The sequence below is a fragment of the Lolium rigidum genome, chromosome 1, assembly GCF_022539505.1.
Source record: "Lolium rigidum isolate FL_2022 chromosome 1, APGP_CSIRO_Lrig_0.1, whole genome shotgun sequence".
NCBI classification, from domain to species: Eukaryota; Viridiplantae; Streptophyta; class Magnoliopsida; order Poales; family Poaceae; genus Lolium; species Lolium rigidum.
In genome coordinates this window covers 66268875-66291861 of record NC_061508.1, presented here as the reverse complement: position 1 = coordinate 66291861, position 22987 = coordinate 66268875, and the positions used below count along the sequence as shown (strand labels likewise).

At 47.4% G+C, this 22987-nt stretch overlaps 1 protein-coding gene across 1 annotated transcript; it reads left to right on the top strand.

The window, feature by feature from the left end:
• Nucleotides 1-11326: 11326 nt before the first annotated feature.
• On the top strand, nt 11327-12798 carry LOC124674820 (peroxidase 2-like). Its single transcript, XM_047210879.1, has 2 exons — nt 11327-11548; nt 11980-12798. Exons 1-2 carry the CDS (start codon nt 11327-11329, stop codon nt 12796-12798), a joined length of 1041 nt encoding a protein of 346 aa, XP_047066835.1.
• The last annotated feature ends 10189 nt before the right edge of the window (nt 12799-22987 follow it).

Sequence of the window (22987 nt, the reverse complement as noted above, 5' to 3'; positions counted from 1 at the left end):
CGTCGTTCCCCTCTCCTCCTTCCTCACCGTCGCCGCCTCCACCAGACCTCCGCCGCCGTGCCACCAGTTCGTCAGCCACCAGCAGGAGGAAGGAGGCCGCCATCGTCGGCCACTAGCAGGAGGAAGGAGGCCGCCGTCGCTGCTGTCCCCCACCCCCACGGCCGCCGTCGATCTGCTGCCGTCGCTGCTGTCTCCACCGCAGGTGCGCCCCTCCCTCTCTCCCTAGATTCATTACCGTCGTCGCTGTCGCACCCCGCCTGCATCTCGCCCTAGCCTAGCTTCACGGTCGCGCCGTCCTTTTTGCGAATTGTGCATGTTCTTCTTGCTTTCTTGGAAATGCTGGGTAGCATTCCTGATCTATGGGTAACAATGCAGCAATTAAGTAACTCGATTGGAAAAGCCGGCAGTTCATTTTCTGATTTTCAATTGGAATAGCATTAGATCGGAGGGGTTGCATTAGATTGCATATAGTGTTGCGCCTATGGCTATACTTTACATATATTTTGGGCTGATTCACTGATATTGTGTGCTATATGTTGCAACACTTCCCTAGTACCACATCATCCATTATTCCTATTAATTTTCAGTAATGGATGCCCCAGGACACACTTCATATTTGTACTGCCTAGGCTAGCACGTTACTCCATTCTTAATTATTTGCTCTTTTCGTATCAGCCGACATGCATGTGCAGTTCCAGCTAAGGGCTGTCACAAAATTTCTTTGGTGTCCTCTGCTGTCATCTTTACAAGCAAGCAAATTTAGTGTAAATAGTTGGTCAAGGGACAGCTAGTGAGGGTGTCAGGATATTGAAGATGTGTGCCTGCCAATTCGAGCAGCTGGCTGAGCTGCTGCAATGATTGAACGTAGAAATTTAAATTTAAGTGCAACTTATGATCCTGTCGTCGTTTTATTTTTCTGGGACAGGTTGATCTTCTAATCCTTTCGTCTCGTGGCGTTCTGATGATCTTGTGTATACTCTGGTTGGCAGTGAGATTCTAGGGGCCCAAACAAGTTGGAACTAATTACAAATGCATTGAACCAAGCAAAACCTGTTTGATATATATGAACTTTTATGCATCTAGTATTCCTTCTTGTTTAGGATTCCCTGTTGCATTGACGTAACTGAAATTCTGAAATTGAAGGAAGAAAAAATCTACAATGGCCAGTGAAGTCCTCGCCGGATGCATTAGTTATTCTTGCTGGGGCGTGTGAAGTGCATTGCTAAATTCAATTGTTGATCAACATAGAAATGTCTGCAGGTACATTGAGTATTGAGTGCCAATGTTTCGCCGGAATGTCGATTAACTTCCGTTCCGGCGAATTTCTGGCACTCTGGCATGACCATTTTTAGCAAAGGTCATGCCGAATTTTCGCCGTGGCAGCGTAGAGAAGAGTTGTGTAACAGTTAACCAGTGTTAATCATGTAGAGTTGCTTGTGTTTAGTTAGCAGCGGTAGAAAGCAGTATTTAATCTTGCTATGTTGGTAGATTTAAGTTAGTGGCTAAGTGTGTGTGCATGATAGAGAAATTTGCATGCAGTTTGGAGAGTTAGTAGTACATGCATTAGACAGTTAGTTTCTGGCAGCATAAGAATAGGTCATCAAGCACGGTATTCAGCCTATTTAGTGAGGACTACAAGTATATTCACAATCACTAAATTTTGTAATTGAATTGTGTGTCATTAAAAGTGAAAAAAAACTAATTCCAGCTTATTATCAGATCAGTACTGGGTGTTTAATTGAGTAGTTCATTACTGAAATAGTTTTAACTCTGTTTACTAATATACTTTGGCTGCACGATTAGTTACTGGTTGTTTAATTGAGTAGTTCATTACTCATCATTATTGTGACAGTACTTTTGATGCTACTGTATGCTAGTTTGTGCAGTGCTAGGTAGATATAGCCAGCGATGTACGTCTTCTGCAGACCCCAACGAAGACGTTGACGGGTCTTCTCAGCGGAAGTTGGATGAGCACTACAGGCTCATGGTCTCGGATCAGCTGGAGGACCTTCCGGGCAGCGATGACGAGTCCTCGGAGGAGGGGATGATGAGATGGACAACGATGGTGAGGATGAGAGGGCCGCTGCCGACGAGACCACCGACAGTGGCGTTGCCGGGGTAGCTCGGATACTACTACCGAGGCCAAGAGGAAACAGAAGCAGCGGCGCCCAAACAGGGTCGGCACCACTCGCGACATAATCACCGCGGTGGACGCCAAGACCGGTCTTCCTACTGAGCCCAAGCACGTGGCGAAGGGTACGGCCTCCAACTGGGAGCAATCCTTCGGGACGTCGTCGACGTCAACGAGACGAAACTCCGAACCAAGAAGAAGCAGCATCTGCGAGGCCCAACTCCTTGCGCGGCTGCACGCACGGTATGAGTTCCCTGTGGAATAACAGGAACGAGGATCCCAAGGATAACATCGTGAACAGACGAGCCCTCTCTAAGTTCTCCAAGAACCTCAGCGGTTATAAAACCATGCTGAGGGGGATGCTTGGTGACAATGAGACTTGGGAAGAGATCCAGCGGCACTTCCCGCGGATGACGCTGGAGCAGTATAATAAATTCTTGGAAAACGAGGAGCTCGAGTACACCAAAGGACAATCGACCTGGGGGAAGGAGCTGGCGGATAAGAACATCGGTCACCACAATCTCGGTTGCCGTGGCTTCGAAGGCAAGCAGGCGGTATGGGACAAGGAGGACCAGGCCTACATAAATGCTGGCCTTGACCCCCCTTTTGCCAAGTACAAAGACCCACTCTTCAGGGCATATCTCAGGTCCCGATACCATAGAGAATTGGCTGGGAAACGGTCACGAAACCTGATGTGGTGGTGGGAGTTGAGTTGGTCGCCGACGCGAAGGTGATGGCACTTGAGAAATCAGTGGTAAGCAATTTACCAGCTTATTAATTTGATACTGCTCACCAAGTCCATTACATTCTAAAATTGTTCATGTTACTTCGGCAGTTGACGGAACAAGCAGCCGCCGAATCAGCTGGCTCCTCGTCCCAGACGTCGACTGGCAAAGTCCCGTGGGACACGCCTTTTATCAGGGGTCTGAACACCGTGAAGGCGCGGCCGCTTTGGACAAGCCCCACCGTGTCCCCGGCGCCGGAGGAGGTCGCAAGCTTGCCGACTATGGCTTGGACGTGCCCGCAAGCACTAGGGAGTCGCGGCAGGCGCAGAAGGACCGGGAGCACGAGGCTCTTCTGAAAAAGGTGGCCGACTTGGAAACAACCATGGAGCAACGCGTCAGTGCCGAGGTTCAGCAACGAGTCAGTGCCGAGGTTCAGCAACGCGTCAGTGCCGAGGTTGCTAGCAAGGTCGATGACGCGCTGGCCAACAGGGTCAATGAAATCATCCCTGATCTTGTGCTGTCGATGAAGAATTACTTCGACGCCGGCGGTAAGGGACCGATGCCGGTTATCAGCCTAGGCGCCAGCAACTCGGACAACCGGCCTCCAACTAGACACGCTCAATGCACACCCAACTTGGTGACTCCACCTGCCGGCAATGTGGGCGCTAGAGAGGATTCGCCGGACCTGGGGGCCCCAGTACTAGCCCCTCAGTCACCTGCACGCCTGGCCTCGGTCCTTCAACGCGAGCCGAGCTCGACGCCCTCACGGTAATTAATTTAGTCTCTCAAGCTCTACAAATTAGTTACTTTGTCGTCGCCCCTCTCTGACCTACACATGTCTTCACAGGCGAACGCGACTCCTTGCACCTTGCTACTGAATGTGGACAACAAGTTGAAGGCTGTAGCGAGCGGCAGTGTCATCCTGCCAACACAGCGGATTTTCCACTGCGTCAGGATGGATGATAGCGTGAGCCGGGTTCGCGTGAACCGGTCGTTACCGGGATGCCAAGACCTCCATCCTCCTTATCAACCCCGGAAACGGAAACCCCGCTCACTCTCGGGGACCTCAAGAATCACATCCTTCTATGGCCGAAAGCCCTAATTCGGCTGAACACCGCCGCCTCGGGTTCGGAGGCAAGCTATGGCATGGTCACTCCTCAGGATGCGACGGCTGCCCCGAGTCCTCCACCGGCTGGTGGTCCTTTTGGGCCCGATAGCCAGCCCGACAGTCAGCCCGAGAGTCAGCACGGAAACGCGTTGGACATCGATCAAGCTCCAATCGATACGTTCATCGCTGAGATGGAGGGCGACGGGGTTTCTCCTTACAAGCCACCCGCCGATCGTACGCTTAATAAGAAGTTGTTCCTTTCACAAGAAACTCCCGAGCAGGAAGACACTACCGCCTTCACCGCTCCACCCCGAGTTGGGCTTACCCCGAGGACACTCCTTGGTGCGACCACGGAGGGTATGAAACAAAACGCCACTCCCGGTTGCGGTAAGAAGAAGGCCGAGGAAGCGGAAGAAGTCCGGAGATGTTGCCGCAAGCAAGAAAGTGGTTAATGACAAGTTGCCGACCCCGTGGAGGAAGATGCATCACATAGGCCAGCCTATGCTGCCGGCACACATTGTCCAGGCAGGTGACGCCGGATATGAGGAGCTTGCATGATACTGTTCTAATGAAGGAGGACCTACTTCTTCGAGATAGAAATCCCTCGTACCCGGTTTTGACGGCGAAGGTGCCCACTGGCTTTGGCTTTGTCACCACATACCCTGCGGACTTGATGTTCATTCGATATGAAGACATCTTCAAGGCTCTTGAACATGCAACAGCTCGACCGAAACTTGGTCCGCCTCCTATCGCTCAGCATGGCGCACGATATCGCCATGGAGAACACAGCGCACATCGCTATCATGGACCCCTTCTACATGACTCCGGCTGTCGTCCGAACGAACAAGCGTTTCTAGCGAAGTACATCAAGGATTTCTTGGTGTTAAACAAGGATAAGAAATGCTTTGTCATACCATATTTCCGCGAGTAAGTATTTGGTTACTAGAGTACCCTCTATTACATTCTTTCGTGAATTTCCTTCATAGTTGATCGAGTATGATGGTTTATTTCCATTTTGCGCAGATTCAAGTACTGCACCCTCCTCCTCTTTTACCCGTATCATTCAGATGTCGATTACCTCGACTCCGGGCTTGATCCGGACAAGGACTTCACCGACCTTAAGTCTACACTTGATAAAGCCCTCAGCGGCTTCATAGCCGAGGTTGGCATCGACAAAATCAGGCATGAGAAGAAAGTGAAAGGTTGCTATGTGTGCAACCACATAACCAAGTTCCCCTGCCTCAAGCAATCGGCGCATGACAATGGGATGGAGGCCTGGTTTGCCATCCTACAGATGAGGTCGATTGTAAGGTCTCAGAACGATCTCTTGTTGCCATCCAGTCTTCAGCGGATGTCCGTGAACATGGCGGACACCACCGATGAAAACGTGAGAGCCGAGTTCCGTGCCATCCAGCGGACCATTTGCACAATACTGTGGAGGGATGTTTGCGGTAATGGTGGCTTGTTCCACTATGGTCCCGAACTTTCTAAGGCCGAGATAGAAGGCCGATTAGAAGATGGATGTGACGACAGAACATTCAACACGCTCGAGGGCATCCGTCCCTTCCCGCCGAAGCCGACTTGACTCAAACACTTTTTTCCTTTGCAAATGTTAGTCATAAAATTACTTAAGTAATTTCCATGCTTTTTCTTTGCACTACTCTATGTTATATCTCTCTCTACTAATGTACTAACAACTTTCATTTCTTTTTTCTGTGTTTGCATAGATGACGTACTATGTCGTCTACCACGGCAGGGTTCCTGGAGTCTACGAGGACTGGGAAGACTGTAGGAGGCAGGTCCACCGTTTCAGCGGCAACAGCTACAAGGGGTACACCACTTTGGAGGAGGCGGAAACTCGATACGCCAACTTTCGAGCGGGACGAGAGGAGGGAGATGTGGAGGACCCCTTTCATCGTGATGATGCTTGCCGCCACCGTCTCTCTAGTTTATTATGTCATTGTTGTTTAGCTAGGTCATCGACACTGGACTTATATGTATTTCTGTAACATGTGCTACTTCGAGTCGTGATATGTTTGAACTATGGTCGACACTTGTGTTATTGATGCATATGCATGCATGTTATGGACATTTCGGGACTTTCTAATGATGTGTATCATTGCCAATGATGTGTATCTTGCTAATGATGTCTATTTTACTGTCATTCTGGTAATTGCCTGTATATTCTATGTATATGCTATGAATTCTGGTGTATATACTGTGAAATTCGAGTTTTTTATTTTTTCTCCTGTTAATATTACCACTGGCGAAATTTTCATGTATCCCTGGCGTTTTCCAAATCGCCAGCACTACGACCTGATACCCCCGGCGAAATGGGAAGACGCCGGCGGTAAGACTTACCCCGGCGAATAGGGTAAAACACCAGCGGTAAAGGCACTTACCACCGGCGAATTGGAAGGCGCCGGCGATGAGGCATTACCACCGGCGAGGTGATCGCCGGCGAATGCAAAAACGCCGGCGGTAAGCCATTTCAGGTCGCCGGCGGTAAGGCATTTCCTAGTAGTGTTCAACCCAGCGACCCAAACGGACGCGCTGGGCCATCCGTTTTGGATCGTTTGGGTGGCGGCGCGGACACCCGGACAGCGCCCCGCGTCCGTTTGGGTCGCACGCTGCACCCAACACAGCAGACACCGATTTGGCCATTTGGCCTATTTCTGGGAAATAGGCCATCTGGCCACACATACTTATAAAAAATATAGAAGAATATCTAACAAATATAGAATAATATCAAATAGCATAAAATAATATCAAATAAAATGTTGCATGATGAAGAAACGAAATGTGTCATAGTTTCAACAAATATAAAAATTAGAAATTGAGATTGTCAACTCAATTTGGGCGCTCTAGGATCTCCTTCTGCCTCTTCTCGAACCAAGCTCTCTTCGCCTCGCTTATGGTGGTCACGTCGGCGTTCATGATCAGGGTGTCCTCGGCTTGCCGTTTGAGCTCAACTTTCTTCTCCTTCAACTCCACCTCTTTGGCTCTTGCCATTGCTATGAGCTCAATTTCTCTCTCTTTAAGCTCAATTTCTCTAGCTTTGGTCTTGGCCTTGACCTCTTAAATCTCAAGCTTCTTCTTTTGGACATCGAAGTAGTTCTTCCTGTCCTCTTCTTTCTCCCGACGCCTCCTCTTATCCCTCTTGTTCGTGGACACCTCTCTGTCTGCATGCATCTCCTTCAAAGTGCCAAACAATACCATGGACGAAGCATCACGCTTCATGTCGGCTTTGGTTGCCTTGTGGCCGCGTGGACGACTTGCACGAGAAGCGGAGCCACCGCAAAGCTGCCCACCATCAAGGTCAATGACCGTGGCATCTTTGGCGGGCTTCTTGCCATTCAAGGTTGCCATGTATCCCTCGTACCCCTCCTGGAACTTGGGGGTGCCATGGAGTTCCATCCAACAATGAGGGAAGGCAAAGGTCTTTTGCTCATTGTTATATTAGTACCATTCCAAAGCTTTCCACACCTAGAGCAAAGCGAGACAACAACGATAAACATATGTGCAAACACCGAATGAACAAGTTGAGGTTAAGAATCATACCAAGTCCTTCATGCCCATGCCGCTAACGGGGATCCCCTTCACGTGATCATACGCCGCCTGGAACTTGTTGCATTCCGTTTGAATTGCTCCCCACCTCTTTTGGAGGGATTTCTCGCTGTGGTCGCTCTCATGCCTCCAGTCCGTATTTGCGATGTTCATGGAAGTATTCATAGATACGGTGCCAGAATGCGGTCCCCTTATGCTCGGCACCTGTCAATGCATCTTGCCCAATGGTCAACCATCCATCGACGAGCACCTTGTCCTCCTGCACCGTGTAGTTGGTGGTTCTTTTGCTAACCCGGCGACCTCGAGCTTGTCCAGCTGCGGCTTGTGTGAGCTCCTCAACGAAGAACGGCTCCTTCTCGATGTTCATGCTGCCGGGATAGGCAGTGGTGTCCTCATGTGTGTCAATGGGAGGTGGCTGGGAAGCCTGCTCGGTCGAAGCATAGGGCAAGGTGGTCATCATTATCTGCGGGTAAGACAGAGGGGCCTGCACGGTGGACGGTGCCTGCATCGGTGGCAGCGCGCGCTCGGCCGACAAATCGTCGAGCAGGTTGCGTGCACCGGCCATCGCTGCTGCTCCCAGGTGCTTGGGACTTTGGAGTTCGCCGGCGAACGGTTGAGGTCAATGAACGAAGGCGACGACCCCGTCATGGACTCGCCCACCTCCGGTGACCCATCCCGTGACGGGTACGCGTAGCGCCCCGACTGCGCCCCCAATTCCTGCGCGCCAGGCGTGCACCCCAACGGGGCAGTCGGCAGGGCTGTTGACCTTGGAGGAAGGGGCCGGGTCACGGACGAGGCCGAGCTCCCCCCAAGGCAGTGCCGGCTCCCGGGATGATCATGTGCTGAGCGAGCGCTGCGTGGCCGTAAAAGAGCATGGCCTGCTCTTGCATCACATTCGCCTTCACCTGCGTTTGGAGCTGGAGGAGCTGCTCCGCCGCCAGAACCTGCTCCTTGGCGGCAGCGGCCTCCTTCTTCTGTTGCCACAGCGCCCTGCGCCGGTCGCCCCGCTTCTTGGTCTCCATCGCCCTCTTCTCCGCGGTGAGCTCGGGCTTCGCTTTCTTCGTGGGCGGCCTGGGCTCGACAACCACCGGAGCGTCCAGGACTGGAGCCGCCTCCACGGGAGGAGCGACAACGGACGCGAGCTGGGCCTCGTCTCCGATGGTGGAGGTGGCGGCGGCAGTCGCTTCGTCGGCCATCTCTAGGTTTTGGGAGTGGAGTGAAGTGGATGTGTTTTGGGAGACAGACAGGCGGGCGCAGGCGACCAGCCATCGGCGTCCGCGGCCATGCAAACTCGTCCAGATTTGGGCCGGGTTTGGGTCGTCCCGGACGCCGCGATCATCCGTTTTTGGGATGGGTCCGCGCGCTGGACCGCGTTTTTGTCCGGTTGGACCCATCCGGACGCGTGGGCGCGGGATGAATTGCCGCGTTGGAGATGCCCTAAGATCTACAGAGCCTAGCTTAGGTTTCCAAATCGGTTCAGCCTACCAAACGCGTCCGAAGAGAACGGGCTGCTGGTGGTTGTTCCGTGCTTACTCGTTCATTCGTCAAACCGGTTGTTTCGTCCACGGATCTCCGCCGCTGCATTGCCGTTTCTGCCGTGTCTGCCTCTCTGCGAGCTGTTGCTTGTGATCAGCGACTAACTTGCCCATTTGTTTACGGGCATCAGTTCATGTTGAAACAGTAGTAGGGTCGATGCTTGAAATAGAATGGAGCGTGAGAAGGCGAGGTTCATAATTGGATTGTTGTAGACAATCATAGTTTGCGGTGCACTTTGGTGTACGCATATAACATAATTGATAATAACAATGTCAACGTTTATAACCAGATCAGCAATAGCCTGTACACTGTATTATGCCATGGAACACTGGGTCAAATTCTCCAAGTCGCTCGCATGTTCTCGTTGGTATCTCATTATCGGAGCAATGGATCATATGAACCCTTCCTTGGATAAAACTAGAGATCAAGAACCGTCAAAACACCACCAGAAATTCGGCACTATATAAGAGCATCTCCAGTCGCGTCCCCCAAACCGTCCCCCAAACCGCGCCGGATTGAGCGTTTGGGGGACGTGTTTTGCTCGTGCCGCCTTTGGGGGACGTCGCTCCCCAGCCGCGTCCCCCAAACGCCGCCCCCAAATGAATATTTGTGCAGGAAAATAAAGGTTTTCATTCAATTTTGATTATATATTACAAAGTTTGAATGAAAACGGCTAGATTTCATCTAAACCTAGGCTACTGACCGCCCGGCGGCGCGTTCGACGGCCCCGCCCCGTCGTCGCCTCCCCTACGGCGCAGCTCCTCCTGCGCGCGCCTCCTCTCCTTGCGTTCGGCGGTGGCCAGACGGTGCCGCTCCCGCCGATAGTCCTCCTCCGCCCTCCCCTGCTGGGCCGCCTGGAGGGAGAGCTCGACGGCGCGACGAATCTGCGCCTCTTCGCGGGCACGGGCGTCGTCCCGGAGCTTCTTCTCCGACTCGAAGGACTCGACGAGGGCGCGTTGCTGATCGGCCGTCTCGTCCGGGTGCGGGGCGTCGTCGTCGGACCAGTCGAACTCGTCGTCATCGTCGTCGTCCTCCACCTCGGTCTCCTCCGCCTCGGCCTCCTCCTCCATTGGCGCCTCCTCCTCCACATCTGTTGGCGCCTCCATCATCGCCGCCGCGCAAACGCGTCGGCCGCCGCCAACTGCTCCGCCCGCCTCCCCCATAGCGCCGTAAGCGCCGACTCCCGCTGTCGACGCTCCTCCGCCGTCGCCTGCTGCTGGAGCTCGATCGACTCACGCCGCCGGCGCTCGATCGAGTCACGCCGTTCACGGAACAGCGCCTGCCGCTCATCGCGCTGGCGCCGGCGCTCGTCAGCCCATCGCTGCTCCATGTCCTCCCGGTACCGGCGCCGTCGCGCCTCTTGTCCCGTCGAGGCGTCGAACGCCGCAACGGTGTCGCACTGCTGCTCCTGCCACGCTGCTGCCGCCGCGGCCTCATCAGCTGCGGAGGCAGGGGCGGAGAACGCCGCTAGATCCGCCGCCTGCTGCGCCTCACGCCGCTGGCGGGCCTCCTCCTCGAGTGCCTCCTCGAGTGCCGCACGCCGCTGCCGGCTCGTCAATGGAGGAGACGGCGGTGGAGGGAAGTGGCCATCGCCGGGGCGGTTCGCCATTGCCACTGGTGATGGAGGAGACGGCTGTGGAGCGACGAGGGCTGTGTTTGTTGCCGGCGGGGTGTGGTGGCTACCATTGATGAGCCGGGAGACCTTTTATAGACGCCGGCGTCGGGAAGAAAGCGCGGGAACAGACGAGAAGAGGCGGGAAGATCGCGCAGGAACGGGCGGTGGCGTGCGAACGCCGGCGACGCGTGGAGGCCGCGCAGCACCGACGAGACGTCTCGCCTGCCCCTCCGTCGCCATTAAGGCAAAGATGCCGCTGCGCGCGAATAACTTCCGTCGCGAGGTAGGCGACGGTTAGGTTAAAATTAACTGTGCCGCTGACGCGTCGGCCCCGCGCCTCCTCGCCTCGCTTTTCGTTGTGTCCGGCGTGCCCGGTGCGTCCCCTGTGGGACGGGGACGGGCTCGGGGCGCCGGACACCGTATAGGGGCGCGCCGGACAAAAAAGGGCTTTGGGGGACGCGGCTGGAACGCTTTTTTTGTCCGGCGCGCCCCAAATCACTTTGGGGGACGGTTTGGGGGACGGAGATGCTCTAACCCCCTCTAATCTTCAGCCCAACAACATCATCACATCCAAGAGGAGCAAAAACAATCAAGGCCAGCTTGTCTCTCCCACTAGCTAGCTCCTCGCGCTCTGTCCACGAGACATGAAGCTCTCGGTGGTTCTCCTGTGTGCCCTGGTTACCATCCAGGCTGCGCTGCTCACCGCGCCTTCGGCAGAGGCTAGCGGGCTCAAGCTCGGCTACTACAACAAGAAATGCAGGGGCGTGGAGAACGTTGTCAAAGGACACATCATCCGGGCTATCAAAAAGAACCCCCGTGTCGGCCCCGCTCTTGTTCGGCTCGTATTCCACGACTGCTTCGTTAGGGTATGTCCACTAGTTCTTTTTCTTGTGCTCTTTTTTTCTAGCGATTAACTCACTCACAAAGCATACTGAAGTATTTTCCTACATTCATGAACCGATAGAGTTCTTAGGATTTGGTAAAAGTAGTGAATTTTGTTGAATTTGCATGTTATTTTATGCATTCATATCAGGATCTCAGGACCCAAAGTTTTCATTCTCTAGGAAAGTGTTCATAGTGATGCTTTGCATTTTAACATTCTGTGTTAGTGGAAAATGAAATCAAATGTACCTTTTGATTTCACTGTTTATTCCTATATAAATATGGAATCCTGCAAATGGACGAGCCATGCACGCACCCGTGAAAAAAAAAATCGAAAAATGTGGAGTTCCATACGTGGTCGAGGTGTTGAGCTAATGATAACAAAATAATGACATGAAGTCGACTATTGATGCAGGGGTGCGATGGCTCGGTCCTCCTTGACAAGTCCGCCCAAAACCCTCACCCTGAGAAGGAGGCGCAGGCGAACATTGGGCTCGCTGCCTTCGACATCCTTGAGATGATCAAGGCCGACATCGAGAAGAGGTGCCCCGACGTGGTTTCCTGCTCCGACATACTTGTCTACGCTGCCCGTGATGCCACCAAAATCCTCAGCAAGGGGCACATCAACTACGACGTCCCCGCCGGCCGCCTCGATGGCCTCGTCTCCTCGGCCGACGAGGCACAGGCGGAGCTCCCGGATTCCACCTTCACCGCCCAGCAGCTCATCGAGAACTTCGCCCGCAAGAATTTCGACGTCGAGGAGCTCGTCATCCTCTCCGGCGCTCACTCCATCGGCAAGGCACACTGCTCATCCTTCAATGGCCGTCTCACCGCGCCTGCGGACCAGATCACCCCGGCCTACCGCAACCTGCTCAACTACAAGTGCGGCCAGAGCGCCAACCCGCTCGTGGTCAACAACGTCCGCGACGAGGACTACAACACTGTCGCCACTTTCATGCCAGGGTTCAAGAGCCGGGTGCGCAAGATCAGGGACTTGTTCGACAACTCCTACTACCACAACAACCTCGCCAGGATCGTCAGCTTCAACTCCGACTGGGTTCTGATGACGCACAAGGAGGCGCGGGGCCACGTCCATGAGTACGCTGACAACGCCACGCTCTGGAACGACGATTTTGGTGAATCTATGATCAAGCTCAGCAAGCTGTCCATGCCGGCCGGGAGCAAGGGCGGGATCAGGAAGAAGTGCAGCATCGTCAGCCACCCCCTGCATTAAATCGTACATGAATGCATGGAGGTCCAAGGAAGAACCATTTGGGGCGTGTGTGGAATGTGGAGTTCAATAATCTTGTAGTTTTGTTGTTCAATCCATTCTTTTGATTCACATTTGTTGTGTTTTCCAGATCTCTTGATCTGTTATATATTTCTTAATATATCACTACAATAAAGCCATGCTATATATTATGGGTGTGACTCATTCAAGGTGATAATTCTCGGTCAGGTGATGTGATCAATATTCCAATTACAACCCACGCGAGGAATCACTAGTAGTACGAATCACAAAGTAATCTAGCGGTCCAAGGAGTTGCAACTCATGGTTCGAATCACCCGACAAACCAACGGTCCGATTTTTTTTTGTTAGTTGCAACCTCATTTGCAACATAAAAAAATTCAGTAGCAACCCATGTCACAACTCATGCTACCATAAATCACGATGCAATCCTGTAGTTTAGAAATTGACTGAGAATTAAGCTAATTTTAAGGATTGGTGAAACCAATATACTATTCTGCAATGTATTGCTACAGAAGAAGGACGCGGTTGTACTAAATCATACATGCATGTGTGGAGATCTAAAGAATAACCACTTGGTGTGTGTGTACAATTCTATAATCTTATGATTTTTTTTGTTCAATCCATTCTTTTGATTCCCATTTCTTGTGTTTTCCAGATCTCTTGATTTGCTATATATGTATCGAACTCTTGATATATCGATACAATAAAGTTACAGCCTGGCAACCTGTTACCGATGGTAGTATCAAATAGCGTCAATCATCAGTGGGTCCTCGTTTGCAACATCTACACATGTCTCAACGACTCTAGCCTAAAATTTTGAAGGAGCAGCAGTCTAAATATTCACTAGGAAGTGGTGCGCGGCGGGCACGCCCCTGAATGCTGAAGTTAGCATGATAACTTGGCTAGTTTATCAGTTTTTGTCACTGAGGTTGTGGTGGGGTATTTCGTTATCTTTTTTTTTTTTTTTTGGAAATGGGGTGTCCTAGCCTCTGCATCAAGTGATACATACGGATGCTTTTATTAAAAATCCAACAAGTATTACAAGCAGCAACATTCTGCCTTACTACAGATCATGGATCACAACTATCTAGAAAAGATTAACATGCAGCATTTTGCAGCAACATGTCCAGCACACCAGCCGTACCGGCTGTAGAAATCTCATGCTACCGTTGCCACTCGGTTGCACCTAGTATCTAAAGCTTGGATCTCCTCATGCGGTTGGATATAAGACCACATATGGATCGAATGAGTAGCCAAGGGGATAACTTTTAAAAATGATGGAAAACTTTTTTTTGTTAAAGATATAATCCTTGTGCACATTCCAAACCACCCAAAGCAAAGCACACACACCAACTCTAATGTGGTATTTGTATTTTTTTCACAACCCCATTTAACTAATTACCAAACATTTTCGTAATATTCGAAGGTGGGGGTATATTAAAAGCCATGTAAACAATCCTCATAATCATCTTAGTAAAAGGGCATGCTATAAACAAATGTTGTATTGTCTCATCTTGATCATAGAAACAACATTTAACACAACCTTGCCAACTGCATTTTAGCCAAGTTATTTTTTGTTAGATCGAATCACTTTCTTATATAGAAACCACATGAAAATCTTCGTGGAACTTTCATCTTCAAAATACATTTCTTAAGGAAGATAGTATGATCATTCAACAAATCAATATACATAGATTTAAGAGATAATACACTAGAAACAGTCAGACGCCATTTGAAAGAATACTCAATATCAGTTAGCTAAACCAATATGAGTCTATGTAAAAGATGCGTCCAAAGATCCCATTTGTTTCCATTCAAAGTTCGTGTATACAGTGATATTCTTGTGATTAATAATATTATAAAGAGATGGATACTTCTTCGCCAATGGTTTCTTCCATGTACCTGAAAAAAGAGAACAACAACTTCTGTATAATGTAATATCAGTGATTATATCAGGTACAGGTATGATGGCCGGCTGATACGCGTGCACAAAAAAGAGAAAAAAGCAACCGAGTCGAGCCGTGGCGAATCTACTTGAGGCTAAGGGGTGCACTAGACACCGGGTAGAATTACTTTTCATTGTAAAATGGCAAACTTTCACCGAGTCGAGTTGTTTGATGCGAGCTTCGCCATGCATACGCGTGCAGGCGAGCATCTGACGTGTTGTGTTCAGTCGTTGGCCAGGTGCAAGGTATCGACTTGTCAATGCCTACAAGTTGTAGACTAGGGTTTTGTGAAAAGTAGAGGGCAAGTAGATCTCGAGGATTTCAGCCGGAAAAGTACTCGACTGCTAGAAAATTAGGGTTATGTTGACAATGAATCGATCCTCTCTTTCTCCCTCGACTCCCCCTTATATAGGAGGCGGAGCCGAGGGTTTCGTGATGTACAAGTTAAAAATATCGGGATACTCTTTGAGTTCGTCCCGTAATAGTTACAAGTCATTATTCCTAATACAACTCTATTTTTTTCAAATCGACACTTAATTGGGCTTCCGGGCTTTATATTCTTCGAGTCATGGGCCTTCAGTAAATCCCGGGTACCTTCTTCAGCAGGCCCATTGGAATGCCTATGTCAGTAGCCCCCGAGATTTTACTTGAATCGAAGAATCAAGCAAAATCTCCATCATTACAATTAACACATGATTTCTTCGAGTCACTAAATAATTTTCATAAAATAATCATATATTGTACAGGGATAATGGTAGTTGGGGCTGGTTCATCTGACGTATCAGGTACCAGTTAACTACTCTCGTGGAAATCCCGCAAAAACCTACTTCAAGATCAAGTCCCTGGACATGATCTCGGTATACTGGCGTAGTTCGACATGTGCCGCTTAAGGTCTTACCATATGCCGAACTCCAGTCATGTTTTATCGGATACCTAACGCGTCCGTTAGGATTTTTCTTCGCATCTGTTGATACAGAAAAAAGTAGCAGAGCGCATTCGTGTGCGGTATCACGCCACGCAGGACGGATCCCGAGGTCTTACCTTCGTAAAGTATTACGGCATTCAGAGTTTAAATCGCGACTGAGGCGTCCCGAGAATATATTGTCGAGTACCTTTTTCGGCTGTTGGAATAGCACATTTATTCGAGTCATATGATGACTTTTCTATCTTGACTTCCCGATGGGAGTATATAAAGAGGTATATCATAACTCGAAACATACTCACTTTGACTGCTTCAATTTCATCGGGTGCGCGATCAGTCAAGTGCTTCCCGATGGGAGTAGCCCCCGAGGCTACAGTCAAGTGCTTGTACTTGGTTGTAGGCTCACCTTTTTATCATCTTGTCGCTATATTGTAGGCTTGTCGCTATTCTTCCATCTTCATCGGGTGCGCGATCAGCGCTCCCGATGGGAGTAGCCCCTGAGGCTACAGTCGATTATTTATACTTGGCTGTAGGCTCATGTTTGTCTTTTTTGAATCAACTCCATATCAAACTCCTTATAAAACTCCTTATAAAAGTAGCCCCCGATCATTTGAACAAAAACTTGTATTTGATGAAAGGCTCCCGAAATTATCAGTAATACTCCTTTGTCGCCAATCTTCGAAGCACTGCAGCCGAAATTTCCCTTATAGTGACATCAGCGCTGACCATGGCTGATGACCCACAAGTATAGGGGTGTATCATAGTACTTTCGATAAATAAGAGTGTCGAACCCAACGAGGAGCAGAAGGTGTTGACAAGCAGTTTCGATGAAGGATTCACTGTAAATGCTCACAAACAAGTTTTCAGGGGGTTTTGATATAGAAGATAAATAAAATACAAGTAAGTAAAATGCGGGAATAATAATCGCAGCAAGTGGCCCAATCCTTTTTAGCACAAAGGACAAGCCGGTTTGTTTACTTATGATGACCAAACGTTCTTGAGGACACACGGGAATTTAGTCTAGTGCTTTCGCTTCATATAGTTGATTAATCTTCATTTTTTGATAAGTGTTGTGTGGGTGAACCTATGCTAATGCACCGCCCTTCCGAGGACTAATACATACTTGTGATTAAACCCCTTGCAAGCATCCGCAAATATAAGAAAGTAATTAAGATAAATCTAACCATAGCCTTAAACTCTGAGATCCTGCTATCCCTCATGCATCGATATACCAACGGGGGTTCAGGTTGCTGTCACTCCGGCAACCCCACAATTAGCAAACGAATACAAGATGCATTCCCCTAGGCCCATAAAGGTGAAGTATCATGTAGTCGACGTTCACATGACACCACTAGAAGAATAACACCACAACTTAAATATCAAACCATTAAATATTACTCAACATAGTTCACTACTAACATTTAGACTTCACCCATGTCCTCAAGAACTAAACGAACTACTCACAAGACATCATATGGAACATGATCAGAGGTGATATGATGATGAATAACAATCTGAACATAAACCTTGATTCAATGGTTTCACTCAATAGCATCAATAACAAGGAGTAATCAACACCGGGAGAGTTTCCCCTATGAAATAATCAAGATTCAACCCTAGATGTTTGATGCGTGTAGTTGACACGTCCGTTGGGAACCCCAAGAGGAAGGTGTGATGCGCACAGCAGCAAGTTTCCCTCAGTTAGAAACCAAGGTTTAATCGAACCAGTAGGAGTCAAGAAGCACGTTGAAGGTTGATGGCGGCGGGATGTAGTGCGGCGCAACACCAGAGATTCCGGCGCCAACGTGGAACCTGCACAACACAACCAAAATACTTTGCCCCAACGAAACAGTGAGGTTGTCAATCTCACCGGCTTGCTGTAACAAAGGATTAACCGTATTGTGTTGAAGATGATTGTTTGCAGAGAAAACAGTAAAACAAGTATTGCAGCAGATTTGTATTTCAGTATTAAAAGAATGGACCGGGGTCCACAGTTCACTAGAGGTGTCTCTCCCATAAGATAAAAGCATGTTGGGTGAACAAATTACAGTCGGGCAATTGTCAAATAGAGAGAGCATAACAATGCACATACATGACATGATAAGTATAGTGAGATTTAATTGGGCATTACGACAAAGTACATAGACCGCCATCCAACTGCATCTATGCCTAAAAAGTCCACCTTCGAGTTATCATCCGAACCCCCTCCAGGTATTAAGTTGCTAACAACGGACAATTGCATTAAGTATGGTGCGTAATGTAATCAACAACTACATCCTCGGACATAGCGCCAATGTTTTATCCGTAGTGGCAACAGCACAACACAACCTTAGAACTTTCGTCACATCGTCCCAGGTGTCAATGCGAGGCATGAACCCACTATCGAGCATAAATACTCCCTCTTGGAGTTAAAAGTAAAAACTTGGCCGAGCCTCTACTAGAAACGGAGAGCATGCAAGATCATAAACAACACATATGTAATAACTTGATAATTAACATGACATGGTATTCTCTATCCATCGGATCCCGACAAACACAACATAGAGTATTACGAGATAGATGATCTTGATCATGTTAGGCAGCTCACAAGATCCAACAATGAAGCACAATGAGGAGAAGACAACCATCTAGCTACCGCTATGGACCCATAGTCCAGGGGTGAACTACTCACTCATCACTCCGGAGGCGACCATGGCGGTGTAGAGTCCTCCGGGAGATGAATCCCCTCTCCGGCAGGGTGCCGGAGGAGATCTCCGGAATCCCCCGAGATGGGATCGACGGCGGTGGCGTCTCGCAAGGTTTTCCGTATCGTGGTTTTTTCGCCTCGTGGGTTTCACGACGGAGGCTTTAAGTAGGCGGAAGGGCGAGTCGGGGGCTAACGAGGGGCCCACACCACGGGCGGCGCGGGCCCCCCTTGGCCGCGCCGCCATGTGGTGTCGCCACCTCGTGGCCCCACTTCGTATGCTCTTCGGTCTTCTAGAAGGGTCGTGGCAAAATAGGCCCCTGGGTCTTCGTTTCGTCCAATTCCGAGAATATTTCGTTACTAGGATTTCTGAAACCAAAAACAGCGAGAAAACGAGAGCTGGCACTTCGGCATCTTGTTAATAGGTTAGTTCCGAGAAAATGCACGAATATGACATAAAGTGTGCATAAAACATGTAGGTATCATCAATAATATGGCATAGAACATAAGAAATTATCGATACGTCGGAGACGTATCAAGCATCCCCAAGCTTAGTTCTGCTCGTCCCGAGTAGGTAAAACGATAACAAAGATAATTTCTGAAGTGATATGCCATCATAACCTTGATCATACTATTTGTAAACATATGTAGTGAATGCAGCGATCAAAACAATGGTAATGACATGAGTAAACAAGTGAATCATAAAGCAAAGACTTTTCATGAATAGTACTTCAAGACAAGTATTAATAAGTCTTGCATAAGAGTTAACTCATAAAGCAATAAATCAAAGTAAAGGCATTGAAGCAACACAAAGGAAGATTAAGTTTCAGCGGTTGCTTTCAACTTGTAACATGTATATCTCATGGATAATTGTCAACATAGAGTAATATAACAAGTACAATATGCAAGTATGTAAGAATCAATGCACAGTTCACACAAGTGTTTGCTTCTTGAGGTGGAGAGAAATAGGTGAACTGACTCAACATAAAAGTAAAGAGAATGGTCCTTCAAAGAGGAAAGCATCGATTTCTATATTTGTGCTAGAGCTCTTATTTTGAAAACATGAAACAATTTTGTCAACGGTAGTAATAAAGCATATGAGTTATGTACATTATATCTTACAAGTTGCAAGTCTCATGCATAGTATACTAATAGTGCCCGCACCTTGTCCTAATTAACTTGGACTACCGGATCTTTGCAATGCACATGTTTTGACCAAGTGTCACAATGGGGTACCTCCATGCCGCCTGTACAAAGGTCTAAGGAGAAAGCTCGCATTTTGGATTTCTCGCTTTTGATTATTCTCAACTTAGACATCCATACCGGGACAACATGGACAACAGATAATGGACTCCTCTTTAATGCATAAGCATGTGGCAACAATTATTATTCTCATATGAGATTGAGGATATATGTCCAAACTGAAACTTCCACCATGAATCATGGCTTTAGTTAGCGGCCCAAAGTTCTTCTCTAACAACATGCATGCTCCAACCATGAAGGTGGTAGATCTCTCTTGCTTCGGACAAGACGAACATGCATAGCAACTCACATGATATCCAACAAAGAATAGTTGATGGCGTCCCCAGAAGCATGGTTATCGCACAACAAGCAACTTAATAAGAGATAAAGTGCATAAGTACATATTCAATACCACAATAGTTTTTAAGCTATTTGTCCCATGAGCTATATATTGCAAAGGTGAATGATGGAATTTTAAAGGTAGCACTCAAGAAATTTACTTTGGAATGGCGGATAAATACCATGTAGTAGGTAGGTATGGTGGACACGAATGGCATAGTGGTTGGCTCAAGTATTTTGGATGCATGAGAAGTATTCCCTCTCGATACAAGGTTTAGGCTAGCAAGGTTATTTGAAACAAACACAAGGATGAACGGTACAGCAAAACTCATATAAAAGACATATGGTAAACGTTATAAGACTCCATACCGTCTTCCTTGTTGTTCAAAACTCAATACTAGATGTTATCTAGACTCTAGAGAAACCAAATATGCAAACCAAATTAGCAAGCTCTAAGTATTTCTTCATTAATGGGTGCAAAGTATATGATGCAAGAGCTTAAAAATGAGCACAACAATTGCCAAGTATCAAATTATCCAAGACATTTTAGAGTTACTACATGTAGCATTTTCCAATTCCAACCATATAACAATTTAACGAAGATGAAACTTTGCCATGAATACTATGAGTAGAGCCTAAGGACATATTTGTCCATATGCTACAGCGGAGCGTGTCTCTCTCCCATAAAGTGAATGCTAGGATCCATTTTATTCAAACAAAACAAAAAACAAAAACAAACCGACGCTCCAAGTAAAGTACATAAGATGTGACGGAATAAAAATATAGTTTCGGGGGAGGAACCTGATAATGTTGTCGATGAAGAAGGGATGCCTTGGGCATCCCCAAGCTTAGACGCTTGAGTCTTCTTATAATATGCAGGGGTGAACCACCGGGGCATCCCCAAGCTTAGAGCTTTCACTCTCCTTGATCATATTGCATCATACTCCTCTCTTGATCCTTGAAAACTTCCTCCACACCAAACTCGAAACAACTCATTAGAGGGTTAGTGCATAATAAAAATTCACATGTTCAGAGGTGACACAATCATTCTTAACACTTCTGGACATTTCATAAAGCTACTGGACATTAGTGGATCAAAGAAATTCATCCAACATAGCAAAAGAGGCAATGCGAAATAAAAGACAGAATCTGTCAAAACAGAACAGTCCGTAAAGATGGATTTTATTAGGCCACCAGACTTGCTCAAACGAAAATGCTCAAATTGAATGAACGTTGCGTACATATCTGAGGATCATGCTCGTAAATTGGCTTAATTTTCTGAGCTACCTACAGGGAGATAGACCCAGATTCGTGACAGCAAAGAAATCTGGAACTGCGCAGTAATCCAAATCTAGTACTTACTTTTCTATCAAAGACTTTACTTGGCACAACAAAACGTAAAACTAAGATAAGGAGAGGTTGCTACAGTAGTAAACAACTTCCAAGACACAAATATAAAACTAAAATACTGTAGTAAAAACATGGGTTGTCTCCCATAAGCGCTTTTCTTTAACGCCTTTCAGCTAGGCGCAGAAAGTGTATCTCAAGTAACATCGAGAGATGAAGCATCAACATCATAATTTGTTCTAATGATAGAATCATAAGGTAACTTCATTCTCTTTATAGGGAAGTGTTCCATACCTTTCTTGAGAGGAAATTGATATTTAATATTACCTTCCTTCATATCAATAGTAGCACCAACGGTTCGAAGAAAAGGTCTTCCCAATATAATGGGGCAAGATGCATTGCATTCAATATCCAAGACAACAAAATCAACGGGGACAAGGTTATTGTTAACCATAATATGAACATTATCAACTTTCCCCAAAGGTTTCTTTTTAGCATTATCGGCGAGATTAACATCCAAATAACGAGTTTTTCAATGGTGGCAAGTCAAGCATATCATAGACTTTTTTAGGCATAACGAAATACTTGCACCAAGATCACATAAGGCATTACAATCAAAATCTTTGACTCTCATTTTAATGATGGGCTCCCAACCATCCTCTAGCTTTCTAGGAATAGAAGTTTCAAGTTTTAGTTTCTCTTCTCTAGCTTTTATGAGAGCATTTGTAATATGTTTTGTGAAAGCCAAATTTATAGCACTAGCACTGGGACTCTTAGCAAGTTTTTGCAAGAACTTTATAACTTCAGAGATGTGGCAATCATCAAAATCTAAATCATTACAATCTAAAGCAATGGGATTATCATCCCCAAGGTTGGAAAAAATTTCAGCAGTTTTATCACAAGCAGTTTCGGCAGTTTTAGCAGTTTCGGGTAATTTTGCGCGCTTTGCACTAGGAGTAGAAGCATTGCTAACACCAATTATTTTACCATTGATAGTAGGAGGTGCAGCAACATATGAATCATTAGCATTGCTAGTGGTGGTAATAGTCCAAACTTTAGCTACATTTTCCTTTTTAGCTAGTTTTTCATTTTCTTCTCTATCCCACCTAGCACGCAGTTCAGCCATTAATCTTATATTCTCATTAATTCTAACTTGGATGGAATTTGCTGTAGTAACAATTTTATTTTCAATATCCCTATTAGGCATAACTTTCGATTTCAAAAGATCAATATCAGAGGCAAGACTACCAACTCTAGAAACAAGAATATCAATTTTATTGAGCTTTTCCTCAACAGATTTGTTAAAGGCAGTTTGTGTACTAATAAATTCTTTAAGCATGGCCTCAAGTCCAGGGGGTCTATTCCTATTATTGTTGTAAGAATTCCCATAAGAATTAGCATAACCGTTACCATTATTATAAGGGTATGGCCTATAGTTATTACTAGAATTGTTCCGATAAGCATTGTTGTTGAAATTATTATTTTTAATGAAGTTTACATCAACATGTTCTTCTTGGGCAACCAATGAAGCTAATGGAACATTATTAGGATCAACATTAGTCCTATCATTCGCAAGCATAGACATAATAGCATCAACCTTATCATTCAAGGAAGAGGATTCTTCAACAGAATTTACCTTCTTACCTTGTGGAGCTCTTTCCGTGTGCCATTCAGAGTAATTAACCATCATAT

Coding starts and splice junctions, on each gene's coding strand:
- LOC124674820 (XM_047210879.1), top strand. CDS start 11,327: ATGAAGCTCTCGGTGGTTCTCCTGTGTGCCCTGGTTACCATCCAGGCT. Junction 11,549..11,979: donor TCCACGACTGCTTCGTTAGG/GTATGTCCACTA, acceptor CTATTGATGCAG/GGGTGCGATGGCTCGGTCCT.